Consider the following 14,954-nt stretch of genomic DNA (forward strand, 5'->3'; position numbering starts at 1 on the left):
CGTTTAAAAACTGATTATGAGATTGTAGTACTCGCGACTACGCATTTTTTGATGTATAACTCGGGCGTGTAGCCTTCAAAGGTTCACAACAATCTCAGCTTAAAATCGAAATTTTTGTGCGTATTTTTTTTTTAAAAAACAGTTTTTTGGATTCAAAACTTACAAATGCCTTTCGATTTCAGTGGAAACCCGCGTGAATTTAGTTTTTTTACGTTCTGAATCTAACAAGCCTTTGCGCGTCTAAATCCATCCAATAGATCGGCGGATATGATACCCCTCAAATTTCGAAAATATACAAAAAATATTTTTGAAAATATCGCGTATTTAGACGCGTTTTAGATGTGTTATTCCTACTTAGATAAATAGAGCGAAACGCATATTTAAAATGTGCGAAAACAGATATTGAAAAACGTTCGCGAATCCGGAGATTTAATAGATTTTTTCTAAAAACTGACTGTGATGCTACATCCACGGTTCTTGATGGATCGCATTGAAATGACATAGGATGATGTATTTTTTAATGGTGATCATTGAAATCGGATGCGCATAAAATGCAAATGTACTTCGTGGATATTATGGGCATTTTACTGTTTTTTGCACCCTAACATGCAACTGATGCTACATCGTGGTCGTCAAATGGAATTTCACAAACTGTACATCAAACAAAAGCGATTGATTCGCTGTTTTGGAAAATCGGATGCGCATCTTGTGATTTCCACTATTACGCGGTTTCTATGCGTTTCAAATGTTCTAATATTCAATATAACATTATTTTAATGTTATGCCACAATTGGAATTCCTTGTGATTTAATATAATGTTCTAAAAATATTCGCCAATAGGAAAACTATAAGTGAAAAAGTTGTTGCAACGGAATATCTTCATTATTGCGTGAAACTTGGACGAAAATGACGAAGAACTCAATCATTTTTTCTTCAACATTTCCTATAAAACCATAAAAAAATAAAATTAGAATAACTTAATTTTTATTTTTTTCGTTACATTTTCATTGTATTTTTGCAAATAACACGAATACTATAGCTCCAAACTTCACGACTTAGGTTTCATTTTATTCCTCACAATGTCTGGATGCTGCTATAATTTTTTTATATATTTTTTTGTAAGTATAAGCGCTATTGTTTCAAAAATATGTTTGTAAATACGTGAAATTATTTAACAAATTTAATTTTTCGCGAATCCATTGAAACTTTTTGAATTTTTTTTGCATATTCTCAAAGGGTGCGAGTTCAGTTAACGACAATTGGATATAACAGCTTACTATATTAAGCCGCGATTTTTTTAGAATTTTTTCTAATTAGCATAATTAAAACGGTCACATCTTTTGCGCGCATCAATCAAAGTTGGTAACGAAAACAGATTTGGAATGACTATTTTTTTCTTAATCTATGTACCAAAAATCATAGATGTAGTATCAACAATTTTTTTTGATTTTTTTGAAATGGAAAAGACGATTTTAGACATTTTTGCTGATATGTATTAAATTACGGTACCGCCCGTTCTATGAGGGGTAATGCAAAACGTGAACCAGCACTGACACATGTCCGGGGAAAAGTTTTGTAGGCCCGAAGAAGACTCTATACTTCACTTTAATCATTTTTGCGTTCACTCTGGTCCATACTTTGCACATTGTAATATTTCTACACGACATAGATCGTCCAAACATACTTTACATCTTGACATCACAAACAATTATGAGGCACAATTATGAGGTCTCACTTGTATTGAAAGGAGTGCCAAAAATAAGTCTAATCGAGCTACCGTCTCCAAATTTTAAACATATCTTTACAACAAAGCAAGATGACAGAAAAAAATTTGAGTGGATGTATGTCCACATTAGGTATACCTCTCATATAAAGGTAATGCCTGATTTTTGGTATTTTGATGAATTTAGACACAGTTTCCAATTGATTTGGTTGAAATTTCCCATTTTCTCAGTGAACAAAATACATCCGCGCAAAAAATATTCAATATATGTCCACGTTTAGGTATAGCCCCCATATAAAGGTGTATTTTTTTAAAAAACACGGAGTCTCCCAAATACTCCCAACATTAATAAAACTCAACATAAATTTATAGTACTGATTTTAAAAGTACCAGAAAAATTATTTACAAAGAATTTATTTTTAAGAAGTTAGAAAACTATGTATGAATATCTTTTTACGTAAAAACATTGTCAATGCTATCAACTATAAGTTTAAATCTGGAAATTGTACATTTACCTCTTTATTTTTTTATAATTTCACTCATAAGCTACTAATGCTTTTCAATTTTTCGACTTTACTTGACATATTACCGTTGTAAATTGGCAAAAAATGTACTGGATATTAACAATTTGATGTGTTTAGGTAATATTTATTTCAATCGGAATCAAATTTGTTGCCATAAATTTGTCCACGGGCGGAACCACAGTGCGATATGGCCCTCTTCGAACATAAACTAATTTTGGACCGATATAATAAAAACATCTTTAACAAACTTTTAATTTTGATAGATTATATCAGTCAATCTATACTATATCGACTCAGAATTTTATCCTGATAACAAATACATATGTGTAATTTATAGGGTTGCAAATAAGTATTTCAATGCGTTACAAACGGAAAAATATACTCTCCATTCTATGGTGGAGGGTATAAAAATTGCATAATAATAGTAATAATTGTTCCACAAACATCCCGGAAGGCACAAGGGAGACTTCTCTCATATCAATGAGTGCACCACGATTCATATTAGCTCAATGATATGGGACCTACTGTTTATCGCCGAGTCCGAACGGCGTGTCCTAAGACACCGCTTGTAGAGAAGTTTTAAATTAAAAATTGCATATCTCATGTATTTTTCAATAGAATTCAAAGTTTACTTACAAATAATATATTATGTTTGTTATCTTTAGAGCCGGAGGAAAAGCATTTTCCTATTTTTAATGCGTTTTTACACTTCTATGACTAAAACCCAAACATTTGTTAACCGCTTTAAAAAAATATAGCTTATTCGAAAGATATTAGTCGTCCATTTGCCGTTATTAAATTAAAAAAACAGTTTTTTTTATAATTTTTCAAACTTTTTGACGGCTCTAGGGGGGGGGGGGGGCAGTTGCCCCTCCCTGCCCATAGCTGGCTACGCCCATGATATTTCGAGCTCTAACTGGGTAGAAAATGTCGAGCTCTAATTAATATTAAACATTGTATCAGATAATATATTATAGGTATTCCTCCCACCAATAATCCTTGACGAGGTAAAGGAATACGAACATATCCTTGCTTAATTTTTCTAGTTTACATTTTGTTTTTAATATTATCATAAATTATTTGTCCCGCCAATGAAATAATTTGTTTTATGATAAAAAATATCCATTTCAATAACACCGCATTGATTTCTCAGGATGTGTGGATTCAATAAGTTGCTCTTGTCCTCTGTAAAATCCCCTAGTATTTAAGCTAAAATAATCTGTCACATTTTATAACAAAAAAACACATAGCGATACGTGGTGCAACTTAAAGCTACTGCATTAAAAGATTTAGCAAAAACATTTCAGAAAATAACAAACAACTCGAACACATTCATTGGAACACTACTACATGGTAACGCTATTAACACTGTCATGGAACTGTGACAAAAAACCGGTAGTAAGTGGCTCATAGTGGCTGGAATGTTAAATCAACCAAAATTTGTTATTTATGCAGAGGTAGTACGCAAAAAAAACCCGTACAATGTTATCGAAGTCCAATAAAATGAAGTAGAAATAATGGCGTCTGTGAATGAGTGAAAGGGAGAGGACCACTGTGGGTTCATACTTTGTTCTCTTTCATCCTTTAGCGAGGGGAGGAGTTATGTACTTAGCAAACAAAAAAATAAACACAAACACACCATGATGCCAACGAGTAACAACAATTTGTATGGGGCAAAGCATTAGAATGGTGGGTATTAGTTGTTGTTGTTGTTTCTACTGTCTTTTGCCGATAAGGCAAGAATGAAATAGCATGTGTTATTGTTTTGTTTTGCTGTTTGTTTTCAACATTCGTTTGTTTGTTCAGTGTGTTTCGTTCGGTATCGCTACGTTTCAATGATTATGAATCAGTTGTGAATTGCCCTCACGCGGGACGACAAACCTGAGTTGTTAATGTGCGCACGTCAAATTTTAGAAAACGTATTCGTTCATCATTAGTTTTCCGTTAGAAATTTGGATGATTCTACGGTTTTAATGTTTTCCGTTACGTCGTGTATGGAATGATGGAATAACGTTTTAATGGAACGCAAATTTATTTACGAAATAAGATCGGCATCTTAGTATTTAAAAAACAAATGTTCGCTTAAAGCGACGGCATTGTTCTTAATGGAATTACAATCAAAATTTTTGTAACTAAAAACTTGTGGATATTTTGGTTACAAAACTAAGAATAAAAAAATATACAAATTGAAACTAAAACGCATCAAAACATGTGCCAAGAATAAAGTGAAACAAAAATTTCCGAATATCAATCAGTGAAACAAAAATACAATCAAAATACAGAACCTCTTTGCAAAAGAAGATTTAAATCAAAACAAAAGCAATACAAATCAAAATTCTTGACAAGTGTGATCGTTGAAAATATCATTGTCTTTGAAATTTTGAAAAGAAGCTGATACCAAAGCTTAAGTCTTTCTCCCGTTGGTTGTTAGCAAACATGATGGACGTAACCAGCATGTACGGCAATCATCATCCTCATCACAGCAATACTTATCATGCAGCTGGGGCAGTGGCTCCCGAAATGACAACCGTAGCTGCAGCCGCCGCCAATGGCTATACGAATGCCTATTTTCCCAATACCACGGTTATGGGTCATGGTGCCATGATGCACCATCAACAACCACATGCCCTGAACAGTGGTTATGTATCCTATGATGGTAGCTCACCCAATTACTATCAACAACAACAGCAGCAACAACAGCAAACACAACAAACTCCACCATTACATCATCACCATGGTCAACCGCAACCGGCCCAATTAACACCGCCACCCAGTCAACCGTCCGCTGGTCACCACAGCCAGCCATTATATACCAGCCATTCACATTCTCATCTTTTTAGCCCCACAGCTGCAGAATATGGTATTACAACCTCCAATACCTTATCGGCCGCCACACCCACCCATCCCTCCAACACTCAACATTCACCCTCTGAAGCAGTCTATTATGATAGCGACTCGGTACATGCATACTATGCCACAGTACCACCAGCCGGTACCAATTCTCCCATAACACCAGCCAATACCACCGGAGGTCAGGCAACACAAAATGTTAGCACGGATCCACCCATAATAAGCTCCGAAAATGGTCTCAGCTACACTAATTTAGATTGTCTTTATAATCAAAATTCCCCCCACCAACCTCAGGCCAACTATATGGCCCAAGAAGAAAAATATGCCTCAGTATTACATTCCCAATATGGTCTGGATGATGGTCTAATGCATATGAATACCCAACAAACATCAGCCGCGCAAAATCAACAACATTCTCCCCAACTGTGGCATCATCACGCACCGCATTCTCATCAACATAGTATGGCGTCTACCGGTTATGGTCATCACGGATTAGATGCCAATGGTTTACCTATGGATTCTTATCAAATGCATGCCCATTTACATTCACACAATATGGCGGGACAACACATGTCCTCCGCCACAGCAGCCTCCCATCATAATGTACCGGGACAATTAGGTGGCGGCATGGTAAATCAACAAACGGGTCTAATGCAACATTCTTCACCAAATAGTGGTATTGGGGGAACTTGTGGTTCCATTGGCAATAATTCACGTTCACAACATGTGGTATCACCCGGTGGTACAACCACAACTTCAGCGGCCTCAACAAATACCTCCGCCTCATCGTCGTCATCATCTTCTGCCACGTCATCAGCATCTTCGAATGGTTCAGCTGGTAATTCGACGGCGGGACAAGCTAAATCTCCAAATCAAACGGGAAGCGTACCCCAATACAAATGGATGCAAGTGAAACGGAATGTACCCAAACCACAAGGTAAGTGTAACAAATTTCTGGATATATAACATGTACACGGTGCTCTTGAATCAAATTCAAAAAACAAAAAAAATCGCCGGAGCGCTTTTTAAATAAATCGAGATTCAAATTGACATTTTTAGGTGTTGTTTAGGTTTTTGCGATTTTGCTTGGAAACCGCAAGTCCTATCAAAATGGGAATAGAGAAAATGTTGTAGCTATCAAAATTATCTACAAGATTGACCTTAATGATATTTTCGTAGGTTTTACAACTTGTGAGATATAGAAGTTGAAATTGGGACAATTCAAATGTAATTCAATTCTGTATCGTCTCCTTATAAAACAATGTCATGACTGCAATTTCCCAACTTAAACTTATATATCTAAAAAAATGGTACAACCTAGGAAAAATTGCATAAGCCAGTCTTGTAGAGAATTTTCACAGGTATAAGATTTTCTCAGGTCCCATGCCGATAAGACTTGCCGTATTCAAGCAAAATCGCGAAACCCTAACAAAAAACCTAAAAATGTAAACTGAGCTTCTTTATTTCAAAAATGGTACAGCCTGAGAACAATTCTTAAACGTCAATCCTCTAGAGAATTTTCACAGCTACAACATTTTCTTTAGCTCCATTTCGATTGGACTTGCTGTTTCCAAGCAAAATCGTGAAAACCTAAAAACACCTATAAATTTGAATTTTGACCGCGATTTATTTAAAAATCCCTACAGCTATTTTTTTCTTGTTTTTGGATTTTTCTCATCTATGAACATTGCTGTTTCAGAATTCACAAAAACTTCGCCTGTGTAAGCGGTTTTCATTAAAAGTTAGTTAAGCCGCACCCTTCATGACATTTTTTTATAAGGGGGCGTACAGTCAGTGCATTGTCCCAATTTGAATTTCAATATCTCAAAAATGGTAAAACCTACGAAAACACCGTAATGGTCAATCTTGTAGAGAATTTTCAAAGCTACAACATTTTCTTAAGTCCCATTTTGATAGGACTTGCGGTTTCTAAGCAAAATCGTGAAAACCTAAACAACCCCTAAAAATGTCTACTTAAATCGCGATTTATTTAAAAAGCGCTCCGGCGATTTTTTTGTGTTTTTTTTTTTTGATTTTGCTCATCTATGAACATTGTAGTTTCAGAATCCGCAAAAACTTCCCAGGTGTAAGCACCTTCCATTTAAATTTGATTCAAGAGCACCGTGGTACTCGTACATATTTTAATTTTTGGAGTTTAAAGATCAAAGTGTGGTCAAAAACGAATGGTTGGTTTCATTCGACACAAAAAAGGGGAATATGAAATGAAAGTTGATCAAAATTCGAAATATTAATAGCGAGGTTTTACAACAAATTCAAAATTATTGATTCAAATGCGTAATCAATGTGTTGATAACTTACGTCTAAAGGCCTCGGTACAGAAGCGGCTGGCTTTCTTGCTTATGTTATTTCTGGTGAAAGACTAAAGGGCAATATAGTTCGATTTTGCCTCGGCCGTTCTTTATTCTGCTATCAGAAATGGCATAAGCAAGGATGTTAGGCTTCTTATGTTCCGAGGTCTTAACAATAGCTCTTAAAATCACTTTTTATGCAACATTTCACCCAAGGTCATGATGAGTTGACATAATTTTCCTCAGCTCAAATCCATCTCTTTTATGAATTTCTGTAACTTCACCAATTACGGATAAAGTTCCATCCTCGTTTTGAAATGAGCCAACAAACGCCGAGAGAAGATATATTGTAGGAGCAATCATATTCTACGAACAAAATAGGGTATTTTAATAATGTTAAACAATATACATTATTGGTGCAAAAATATAGTTTGAGTCATTATGGTGTCTGACACAAAATATATGTTTGAAACAGCAATATATATTTTCAGATTTTTAAAATAGTCTATTTTGTTTTCAGAATATGATTGCTGTGTGTAATCATCAACTGTCAGAAATGCGTGACGTAGACGATAACTGTCATATGGGAATAAACATAAGATGAGAATTGTAACTTGACCAGCATTTAAATCTTGCCCAAGTTTATCGATTATGATAGCATACGCTTCGTCATCCACAAACGCTACTTTCCGTACCTCTTTCTTATGTAAGATACCTGGAACTACTTGGTCTTTGCCAATATGACAGTTACGTATCTCGGAATTGTCACTTCTATTTGGCTTATCTGGGTGAAGTAGAACATGATGCATCTCGTTGTACTGTGGACATCTTTTCTTTTTAAACCACGATAAAATTAGATGCCCAATCTTGAGGCAACTGAACACATTTCGATTCGTTTAATCATCTCGGAATCCAAAAACATTTTACATAGATCTGCTTGTTTGCAACTTCCTCTACAAATGGGGCAGGAATTGGATGTAGCTGATATTTGGTGAATTTGGAATTTCGAATCTGTTACAGGAAGTGAATCAATGACTACGTTTTCAACATTCAGGACTGCTGGTAAACATGCAAGAAAATCTGCAACAGTTGCTGGTTCATTCAATAGGTCTGTCTGGTCTGTCTGTCGGAGAGTAAGGAGTTTTTATTCTCTTTTGCAAGAAAAATGTATAAAGTAAACAGACACCTCCCTGCAAAAATCAGCAAGCAATCAGCTGATTTGCCAAAACAATTGAATTTTTCCGCCATTAAAGGAACCAAAGCAAGCAGAAATGTTGTATTTTATTAAAAATAAAAAAGAAAATGACCTTTGCAACTTTGTTCTCCAAAAAACAATACATTTAGGCTTGCTATTTCCACAATAAAATTGTTTTTAATTTTCACAAACATAAATCACCGAATAATTCGAAACAGATGATTGATTGTTGTCAGGAAGAAGAAGAAGAGTTGCAAGTGGTTACAAGACGAATTTTGTCCAGCAAGAATTTGAAAACTCTCAGTAAAAGAATTGTCGACATTTCTCTCTCGAATCGGCTTTTTGTGTTAACAGGCGACTTCCAGCAACAATTGTTACAAATTTTAGGGTAACCAGACAGACCTAATGTTAGACATTCCACAGCCCATTGTATCTGCCGACTTTGTGGTAAGTTGATAACGAGTTCGCTTAACAGTGACAAGTCCGGCAGATGGTATTCTCCTTTTGCGTTACGTAAGAAAGAAACTGCATTTATTACCTTGTAAAAAATATCACCAAACCCTCCATATTACCATCGAACCCTAACCCCCACTGCCTGATTTTTCTAATATTAGAAATTTGGTTATTTATCGGTAACTCCGGTCCACCGAAAATGTTTTCCAACAAATATACATATGTATTATTTCATCAATATATAATATCATAATATCAATATCCTTAGCGCGGTCCTTCAGTGAATCGCATAGCCGCATTAGGTTCTGCAGTTGAGAATAGAGAAATTCCCGGGTAGAACAAATAAAATCCTCAATGAAAATTGCCCATTCTTCTGGCGGGTTACTAAATTCCGGCAGCGGATATATTTTCTTTGGTTTTGGCACAGAAGCAGTTGAGTTGGTGGTTAAATGCAATTGTTCACTTACGATATCATCATTTGTTATTAGTATTGGTTGAACCGGAATTTGGCTAGGCCATATCATAAGAATGAACGATGATGACCCCGCTAAAAAGGTGTATAAACACGGACCGCTTGGCGGTGCACGCAGAATTAGGAGGCCAAGGAATAGATGGCGCAAACAAGTGGATGATGAGATGAAAAGGCGAAGAAAGCGAAGCTACAAATACTAGAGAGAATTGGAGATCTTTTCTTAGTTCGGCCTATAGAACAAATGTTCTGTAATGGGCCAGCTAAGTAAGTAAGGAATTTTCCCAGCATCAGTTCTAACACTTGACACATTACCCGGACTGCACACCATTTGATTGAACTCTTGGGGAATTCTGCAAACTTACCTGGATTTTAGACAATATCATATTTTGCATAGTCTTGCTTTGAAATCTTGCATATAACAAATGTTCAACTTATCGATGACACTTTGAGTCATAAAAACAATCAAATAGTGAACATTCTGCACAACATCAATTTGTTGTCTCTTGATTCTTTATGGCTATCTTCTTCAGTTTTTTCAAATGTTAGGCCATGTTTTTATTATAGCTTCTTGCAGGGTTAACCTTCTTTATGAGGATTTATTTGAAATATGAGCAATGGAGTTGACATTTGAAACCCAGTGGGTTTGTTAAATCCGGTTATATATAAACGTACTATTAGTCAATATATTTTATATTAACCTATAAAGTCTTTTTCAAATCTTTTTTCACCGTTTACAAAAGTATTCCCTTCACAAAGACTGCTTGCTAGTCAGTAAAGGCTGAGGTTTATAAACGGCTGGCTTTCTTGCCCCGCTTCATTTCTCATAAGAGAACAAAAGAGAAAAGGGCGACCTATGTAGTTCGAAATTGGCTCGAGCTTCTTTATTCTTTTAACAGGAATGAATCGGAGCAAGAAACCCAGCCTGGTGTACCTAGGCCTTAATAACTCTCTTCTATATATGTAGGGATGCCCAATTCGACTTTCGGTTAAACGATTATTCGATTAGGTAACTTCTTTCTATCATTTCGTGTCATTCTCTAAAAATTCCACAACACATACATACCTACAATTTTTATTCCAGCTTATCTAAATGTAAGGTAAAATACAAAATTATTTTTGCTTATCATGTGAATGCATCTGGAGAAGTTTCTACTGTCAGTCATAAGAGTCTTTCATAACCCTGCTGCTGCAGTTTTCAGTATTACTACAATGCCAATGTCTTTCATTCTTTTCGCTTTTTGCCATGTCGTAACTGAAAAGTGTCATTACTACATTACTCTCCTCATATCACAAAGAAAGATGTCATCCTACTGATATTTCAATATTCATTCGAGGTTAACCAAACCGCACAACCGAGACAACTGTCATCCAGCCAGTAACCAGCAGGGCTAACCAACCAAACAGACGCCATCGTCAATGAATGAAAGAACCAAAGAACAGCAACAACAACATCAATATGTATTGAATATTTGTTGTTGTTCATCTTTTACATTGGAATTAGCCATTGTCGTCGTTTATTATTATTTTTTTTTTTCTTTAAACCATTTCCATGAGTCAAACAAGCCAAGTCAAACAAAACAAATAAACAATTTAAAAATTTTTACTGATCTGGAAGTCAAGTTGGCTGTCAGAAAAAATTATTATTGAAATGCCAAATACAATAATAAAAAGCACAACAAAAGAACAGCAGAGGTAGCGGAATGGGAAGCGGCGAGAAGTATACATGGTTAGTAAGTGGAAATAAGTTACTACTCTTGAAGCTGAATGTTAGCCAGCTTGTCAGTTGTACGTACGGAGGAACAACATTCACATTGCCTTGTTTGTTCATTTCTGTGTTTATATTCAACGTTCGATAGTATGTCCAATCTGTCTGTCCGTCCGTCTACGTTGCGTTACAGCAAAACTTGTGCGTACGATATACAGCGACATGAGGCAAGCGTTTACAGATTATGCGTAAAAGCCTAATTATTGCAATGACAGTGGAACGTTTTTAAACTATAAGTGAAATATTCCATTATTAACAATTATGTTGTCCCTAACATAGCGTTAGAATTAGAGTTGTGCTTTCTAGTTCGTTTAGCTGATCGATCTTTTTAGTTCAGGTCTTTTGATTGAACTAGTTCGTTCTTTAAGTTCATTAGTTCAGTTCGTCGTTCAGCAAGCACTTTGCAATAAAACTCTCTAAAATGTTGCATATAGTTGACCGAAGATCCCATAAACTGTTGATAATGAATTGGGGGAGTGTTTTCTCGTTGGTCTTAGGACAGTGTGACACAAGTTCTATTATTTTTTTTGAATTCTGGCTCATCAACTATGTGTATGATATAATGACCTTTTACTACCACTTTGGGAGGCGGTCTCCGGATGTTGAGAGATTGTACTTGGCAATTCTACTCCAACCGCGTCAGATTCCAAGTTCAGAGTCCTGTGTGTTTGCTGCCGTTTCAAGAGGCGGTTACTGCCTTTTCACCACCAAAGGAATATGATGATGCTTTGTCTTCATGTGTATACTTAAATTGCCAATGTACCCTCCAGCAGTACTCAAGGATGTGGGCAATACTTGCATGTCGCTCTTTAAATTCATTTTCCTTAAAATGCATCCAAATTCCACTATATTTTCTGTTTTCAGACATATTACTTTCAAGAACAAATTTGCACTCTTCGATTGAGAAAAACTAGCAAAATGTAATTGTTACACCCTGCGTTTACACATGACAGGATAGTTGAGTACATGTATTAATTGTCAAAAACCTTGCCTGTGTGATGTAGGCGTCTAGACGACTGCAAAAACATATTTTGTTTTTGCTCATGTTCTTTTGTTTTCAACAAATTTCAATTATTATCTCACTTGTTTTACAAAAATGTAAAAAATTTGTTAACCCTACATTCTGTGAAAAAATTATGGACAGCTGACAAATGTATGTATGTGTTAGTAAATCAGAGTTTGAAGACAAATTGTATGGTGCAAACGCCGGTTGAAACAACTGACATTTCTTTCGTTCTTTTACTGAACTACTGAACTATAAAGAACGACTTCGAGTGATCTAGTTCAGTAGTTCTTTGAGGTGAGTCGTTCAATTGAACTAGTTCGTTCGCGAACAACACAACTCTAGTTAGAATGTGAGAACACAAGTTAGACACAGAGAAACCAAAAGGAACGACAGCGCTAGCTGTAAAAATTTATTTATTTAAATGACGAAGTCCCCTGAAAAAGTGAAGAAAAGTTTTATTTTCTTAAACCATCAAAACAATAAAATATTAGTATCCTGACAGCTCTTTAGGATGCATTGAATTTGTCATTCTTCCAGTGGACTGTGATTTTGAACACTGAAGAACTGAGCTATTTTCAATTTCATTTACCATAGCCCTCCTGTCTTTTTGGTTGGTGTCTGACTGTGCACATGCTTGTACGCTTCATCTGTCATGTCATCCCCCATTTGGATACAAATGATGAAAAGAAGCTATAGAATGTTTGTTTTTCATTGTAATTCTCAAGCTGTAGTTGTAGTTGGAACGACGAGCAGCAAGTTTTGAATTTAAGAGGAGAAGAAGAAAAAAAGAGTTTTGAAATAATCAGTTATCAAGATCGCAAATGGTAGCATTGAATATGTATTGGCATGCGTGTATAATTATTACAACCAAGTAAGTTTTTGCAGAAGCAACTGCATCGTTAAGGAAAGCCAGTAAGACTGGCAATGAATCCAGTTGAATGAACAAACACAGTGGATTTGTAATGGATAATTTTAACAGACGTTTTATTCCTGAGAGTAGGTCTTTAGAAAGGCCGAGAATGCCTATAACAAAGTCAAATCGGTGAAAACCAAACTGAGTGAGATCGTGGGTTCTATCGAGAGGAATATGGAAGTCTGAAACTTCACCTTACCAACCTTTCTTGACATAGAAGGGCCTTTAATAACGATAAGCTTGAATCCATCCGTAATGCACACTCTAACTTAGGTGTTTCCTCTACACTGATCAAATGGAGTAACGGAATGCTCAGCAGCAGGCTAATCAAATCAAACAGCGGTGAGAGATCCTTTCAGAAATCTGTCACCAGGGGCACACATGGTGGCATTCTATCGCCACTACTGTGGCTTTTGGTGATAAACAAAATACTTATGGAATTTGAAAAACTACGAAAAAACGATCGCAAATGCTGACGAAGTGGTCGTAATGATCAACGAGAAGTTCCCACAACACTGTCGCTGAACTCATGCAGGGAGCTCTGGTCAAACTATCGAGATGGGCACACAATAATGGTCTTGTAGTGAACCCATCAGAGACAGGGCTGCTACTGTTTACGAATAAGATGAAAGTCAATCAATACTAGAGTTGTGCAAATTGAACTATATTGAACTACCTAGTTCACAATCTAGTTCAATGGACACCGGTCGCTTTTTTGAACAAAATGCGTATACTCATTATTTCACGTTAGTTTGTATGATGTTACTCATACGTTTTTGAACTAGGACAGTGAACTAGGTCGTTCAATTGCCCAACTCTAATCAATTCACCCTACCAACAATGCTTGATGGAGTCACCCTAGAGCTCCCTTTAGAAGCCAAGTACCTTGGCATTATTCTGAACCACCAATTAACGTGGTGGCAAGAGAGGTCTAATTGTCCTAGATTCATGTATGAATTTCATTGCAAGTGTTGGCTACTGAAAACGCACGTCATCCATTGGATCTTTACAATCATAGTACCCCCAATGCTTACCTATTGGATCTCTAGTATGGTGGAAGGCTTTGTGCAAGAAATCGTATCTTCATAAGCTAAACAACGTCCAAAGAGTGGCGGCAATTCGAATCGCCGGTGCCACGAAAAGCACTCCACAAGGAGCCCTCAATGTACTGCTTTACCTTCACCCGTTGTATCTTGTAGTGCAGGCAGCCAAGATTGCTCTCCTAGTGAAGGAGGGAAATTCTTGGTGTAGCTCCGACAAGCTGCAATTCTATGAGGACCGGGACTACCTCGGGCACCGTGGGTAATCAGTGATCATAATATATCATCGTAACTGCACTTCGACTGGAACAAAGACATAGGGACTAAGCTAGCCAGCAAAAGAGAACTACATCTCTGCTTTCCATGAAGAAGTCCAACCTGAAAACATAATCACGGGTCAGTGCAGACTAAGACCAATGGGTATGATATGATATTGCTGACTATTGCATATAATGAGAAGACGAAGAAGAAATAGAGACACTCGAGCACTTATTATGTCGTTCTCGAATCATGGTTGAGCACTAGGGTTATGACTTTTTGACATTTTTCCTTAAAAATGATTTCCTGTAGCAGGGATGAATGAACTTTTGCCTATTAATCACTATGCTATCGTTTATTCCATTGAAATATAAAAAAAGTTCACGCACAAATCGATTTTAAAAAAATAATTTTTTGAAAAAATATATGAAATGAAAAAAATTTCT

The 14,954-nt window shown here is 36.2% G+C and overlaps 1 protein-coding gene across 1 annotated transcript in view; it reads left to right on the top strand.

Moving 5' to 3' along the window:
- Positions 1-4,081: 4,081 nt before the first annotated feature.
- LOC141390995 (homeotic protein labial-like) overlaps positions 4,082-14,954 on the top strand; it is an 84,465-nt gene continuing 73,592 nt past the window's right edge. Inside the window, exon 1 of the mRNA XM_073963912.1 lies at positions 4,082-6,034. Within this exon, the coding sequence (XP_073820013.1) occupies positions 4,684-6,034 (1,351 nt within the window). The 5' untranslated portion in view covers positions 4,082-4,683. The remainder of the gene's footprint in view (positions 6,035-14,954) is intronic.

The sequence above is a fragment of the Musca autumnalis genome, unplaced genomic scaffold, assembly GCF_047663935.1.
Source record: "Musca autumnalis isolate F117 unplaced genomic scaffold, ASM4766393v1 scaffold_1, whole genome shotgun sequence".
Taxonomy (NCBI): Eukaryota; Metazoa; Arthropoda; class Insecta; order Diptera; family Muscidae; genus Musca; species Musca autumnalis.